At 47.5% G+C, this 4,904-nt stretch overlaps 1 protein-coding gene across 1 annotated transcript in view; it reads right to left on the reverse strand.

Moving 5' to 3' along the window:
• The window catches only part of POLD2 (DNA polymerase delta 2, accessory subunit), a 26,579-nt gene continuing 21,675 nt past the window's right edge, over positions 1-4,904 (reverse strand). Inside the window, exons 10-11 of the mRNA XM_018567458.1 lie at positions 3,995-4,096; positions 1-197 (exon numbers count right to left, since the gene is read on the reverse strand). Coding sequence (XP_018422960.1) covers positions 55-197; positions 3,995-4,096 — 245 coding nt within the window. The 3' untranslated portion in view covers positions 1-54. The remainder of the gene's footprint in view (positions 198-3,994; positions 4,097-4,904) is intronic.

The raw sequence follows: 4,904 nt of genomic DNA on the forward strand, positions 1-4,904 counted from the left end.
TGTGATTGGGCCCTTAGTAATCAGAGTCTTAACAGAAGAGATGAAGCACGGTGGTCAGTCAAACGACTCCTCATCTCCACTGAATCCAGAGAAGCTGATTGGCTGACACTGTAGATTACGGAGGTTCACCAGGCAGGCTGTCTGGGTACTGCTGAAGTCTGGTACGGTGAGCAGTAAAATGCGTTGGCCCTCAGAACCTGTTGGAATTGAAGACTTGGTTAACACTCTGCACAGCACATAGTGGACATACACACAGTACTCTTAAGCTGGCTCAAATTTTGAGCCGGGTGGAACATTTTCAGCAGAACAGTAACTGCGACGAATCAGATTTCGTGTGTTCAGGCAGCAGCAGGTGTAGCTCCTGTCTGAATACAATAGCTGGCAGGGGAGATTTCTCCATCCATGCTGTTAAGCGTGGGGGAAAATTAACTGATTTCCTCTCGTTCAGTCCACGTGTATGACCAGCTTTTACTCTGAGCAGACTGTAAACAAATTGTTCTAGTTAAAGAATTCCAGCAACTTAAAAAAAAACCTGCCTATGCAGTGGGGCTACCCCTATCCTGCAAGGGTTAAAGGAGAACTATGAGGTGAGTGCTTTTCACTCACCTCATAGTTCTAGCCGACCTGTGACAATGAGACTGTCACAGGTCGGCTCAGTAGATTGGGAAGTGAGCGAACACATACCGGCGTTCGCTCACTTCTCGATCCTGTCACGCTCTCTGCCGTGACAGGGGAGGGGTTGGATTCCCCCCTCCCCGCTCCGCCAGCCAGCTGTCAGTCACGCAGCTGGGCGGATCCCGGCACAATTGTCGGGATCCGCTTCAGCGTCTCAGTATACCGCGAGCTACAGCTCGCGGTATACTGAGCCTAGGGTGACGGGAGGACGCTAGTTTGTGTCCTCCCGTTACCCTAAGGAGAACTATTGGGAAAAGACTTAACCCCATAGTTCTCCTTTAAGTGTTCGTTTTGTCCAGGGGACTCGAATAAAGCAGATATATATAGGCACCTGATCCTCGGTCCCGCTTCAGTCAGCGCTCACCTCTCTCTCCTTCTGGCTGTGAAATATCCCTCGGTCAATGGACCTGCATTAGACATGATGATGTCAGTGGTCCTTAGACCTCTGGAGCCCAAGGGAGAAAAAGCTGCGGGGATCAGTCAGGCAGCCCGGAGGGACTGGGGATCAGGTGAGTATATTTGCTTTATTACATAGTATTTGAGGTTGAAAAAAGACATCAAGGTGTGTGTGTTAAACTGACTCCATATTGATGCAATGTAGGAATAGACTATTACAAAGGTTTGTTTCATTCTTCTGACAGCTGTGCAGCCATAGGGCTTGTTCACACGATGTCCGGATTCTGTCCACACCAGAACAGATCGCTCCTGCACTAAAAACGCATCACAGTTAGGGATGTCCCGATACCGAAGCTACCCTGTTTCCCCGAAAATAAGACCTACCCCGAAAATAAGACCTAGTACTATTTCTGGGAATTGCTAAAATATAAGACCTACCCCGAAAATAAGACCTAGTTGTGACCATTCCCAGGGCCGGTGGTGGCATAAGGGGGAACTTGAATAGCCGCGGGAGAGAATTAGCGGTGCCAACGAAGCCAGCGCTAGAGGAAACGAGGCGGCACCGGAGGGAGCAGAGCCGCATAAACCGATGCTTCCTCTATAGCACCGACTCCTGTCACAGGCGGAGTGATACCAAATGCATTCCACCTGTGAGGAATCGATAGCGATTCTTCATTCTGGTTACCAAATTGCTCTTGGAAAGGTACAGCACCGCTGATTGCCCTATTGTTAACTTTGCCATGTTGGATTATTTAATTTGGATTTGCATTAACTTTGGATTGTTATACATTAAAAAAATAAATCCTACCCCGAAAATGAGACCTAGTGTATTTTTTTTGAGCACCAAAAAATATAAGACAGTGTCTTATTTTCAGGGAAACACGGTAGCATCGGAATCGGGCCTGACACAGGGCATTTTGACAAGTACTTGTACTTGTCAAAATGCCCCGATGCCTAGCGCCGAAGCTTGCGCTGTTTTTTTTTCTACTCTACCTTCCTGGTGGGGTCCCCTGGGCAGGCTGAGCGGAGGAGCGCCGCGTCACTGATGTGGGCGGAGCTCCAGGTGGAGTCCTAATGTAGGTGGCCGGCAACTGCCCAGAGGTCTCCACCTGGAGCTCCGCCCACCGGAGCAGCAGTGACGCCATGCTCCTCTTCGCCGACGATGTCCTTCAGTGCCGGAGAGCACCGGCGAGTCAGCGCTGGTCCGGCGGGAGGACCTCCAGGTGGGGTACTAATTTAGCTGGCAGGCACCTCTGGGCCAGCTAAATTAGGACCCCACCTGGAGCTCCTCCCACCGGACCAGCGCTGACTTGCCGCTGCTCTCCGGCACTGAAGAACATCGTCCCTGCTCTCCCGCACAGTGAGTAAGGGGGGGCTGGGGGGGACGACTCACTATTAAGCAGGGGCTAATTGCACATCTATTGTCTCCATTGTATTAGCAGTGTGTACCCTATATGTAATACATATATAGAGTACACACTGCTTATACACTGGAGACTATAGATGTACAATTATACTCTGCTAATGCTAACATGAAAGGATTAAATGATCCATATGTAGCCCTGTACTATGGATCATTTAACCCATTCATGTTAGCAGAGGATCATTGTAAATCTATTGTTGCAGTGCACTCTATATGTACATGTACTATGTACAGTATGCACTGCAACAATAGATTTACAATTATCTCCTGCTAATATGAATGGGTTAAATGATCCGTAGTACATAATGTAGTTGTACTAGATCATTTAACCCATTAATGTTAGCGGTGCAGAATTGTATATCTATTGCTGCATTGCATTCTATCTGTACACATGTCCTGTACACTGCAGTAATAGATTTACAATGATCCCCTGCTAACATGAATGGGTTAAAGGATCCGTAGTGCAACTACGTTATGTACTACGGATCATTTTCATGTTAGCAGGGGATAATTGTAACTCTATTACTGCAGTGTACTGGACGTGTGTACTGTATATGTACTATGGATCATGATTTAACCTATTCATGTTAGCAGGAAGAATTGTGAGCGCCTCCCACAAGATGAGCACTAAGACGCGATGCAGCGATCCTGCCCAGCGTCGACTACGAGAGGCACCGTGTGAGGCAACAGGGATCGGAGTGAAACTGTGAGTGAGGGAAGCTGGGACAGGGCTGGCTGTAAATCTATTGCTATAGTGTACTGGACGTGTGTAATGTATATGTAGTACATATATACAGCACACACCTCCACTACACTCCAGCAATAGATGTACAATTATCCTCGGCTAACATGAATAGGTTAAATTATGATCCATAGTACATAACATGCAGTTGTACTATGGATCATTAAAAGTCACCTGTCCCTTTAAAAAAAAAAAGAAAAAAAAAGTATCGGTAATTGGTATCGGCAAGTACATGAGGGGAAGTACTTGTACTTGGGCCTGAAAAAGGGGCATCGGGACATCCCTAATCACAATGTATCCCTATGTGTTTTATGGGCTCCAGTTCACACGAGCGCAGTGCTTTCCGTTCCGGAACGCGTCAAAAAAACGCAACGAAAACGCACCGCAGCTAACTGAAAAAAGTGTATTCTTGCTCCACTTTTTACAGAAGGCCGGAAGTGAGCTCAGAATCTGCATACTGACAGCGCCCCCAACCCTGCCCCCCCAAAGAAAGAAACTTAAAACACGTCCGGAATGTGGTAAAACCGCATAAAAAAAGCACTGCACGCATTGCACAGCGTCTGCAGATCTGGACCAGAAAATGGTGTAAACAAGCCCTAAAAGATCTGGGTTTGAAGTAGAAACTGATAATTACAGGTAATAAAACACTACAAAGGGCCCTTCCAGTTTTCAACACCCAAGAGCTGGAATGTAGAGAACTGCAACAGCTTTGAAATGTATAGAAGACGTCTGCAGGACGCAGAAAGCAAACTACTTACCTTTAACGTCTTTACAGCTGAACTTGGGAGCACTTCCACAGAAATACACATGTGGGCAGGCATTCAGGATAAAAGGGTCCGATTTGTAAAAAGGGTAACAACCTGCAGAGAAGGAGAGATGACACAATGGTAGATGAATGGCAATGTATAGTGCGAAGGCAAACCTGAAAAAAATGAAACTGTAACAATATCATCTAGATTGCCTACTGACATAAAACATGACCTGCTTAATGTGCTGGGGCACAGAATCTGGCTCTGCCATGGCAATAGAGAATGCCGAACTAAAAAAAAGACAGCCTAATTCCTGCAGACTTCATGACTCTTATGTTGCATCATAGGAGAACACCAAAGAAATAAGCAATTTCCATTAGTCTTGCAAATACCCATTAAAGGAGAACTATGAGGTGAGTGCTTTTCACTCACCTCATAGTTCTAGCCGACCTGTGACAATGACACTGTCACAGGTCGACTCAGTAGATCGGGAGGTGAGCGAACACATACCGGCGTTCGCTCACCTCTCGATCTTGTCACAGCTCTCTGCCGTGACAGGGGAGGGGCTGGATCCCCCCCTCCCCGCCAGCGCTGACTGGTGGAACGGACGGGGCGGGTACAGCTGGCTCTGCCTCTAGATAGGCACAGCCAGCTGTCACTCACGCAGCTGGGCGGATCCCGGCACAATTGTCGGGATCCGCTTCAGCTGCGGCGTCTCAGTGTACCGCGAGCTACAGCTCGCGGTATACTGAGCCTAGGGTGACGGGAGGACGCTAGTTTGTGTCCTCCCGTTACCCTAAGGAGAACTATGGGGAAAAGCCTTAACCCCATAGCTCTCCTTTAAAAACAGATTTAAAACTAGAGGAAATGAAAAGTTCCAAACGAAAATGAAACCGAAATGAAAAAAATGTCGGGCCGA

The sequence above is a fragment of the Nanorana parkeri genome, unplaced genomic scaffold (genome assembly GCF_000935625.1).
Source record: "Nanorana parkeri isolate BGI_ZX_2015 unplaced genomic scaffold, ASM93562v1 scaffold1052, whole genome shotgun sequence".
Classification (NCBI taxonomy): Eukaryota; Metazoa; Chordata; class Amphibia; order Anura; family Dicroglossidae; genus Nanorana; species Nanorana parkeri.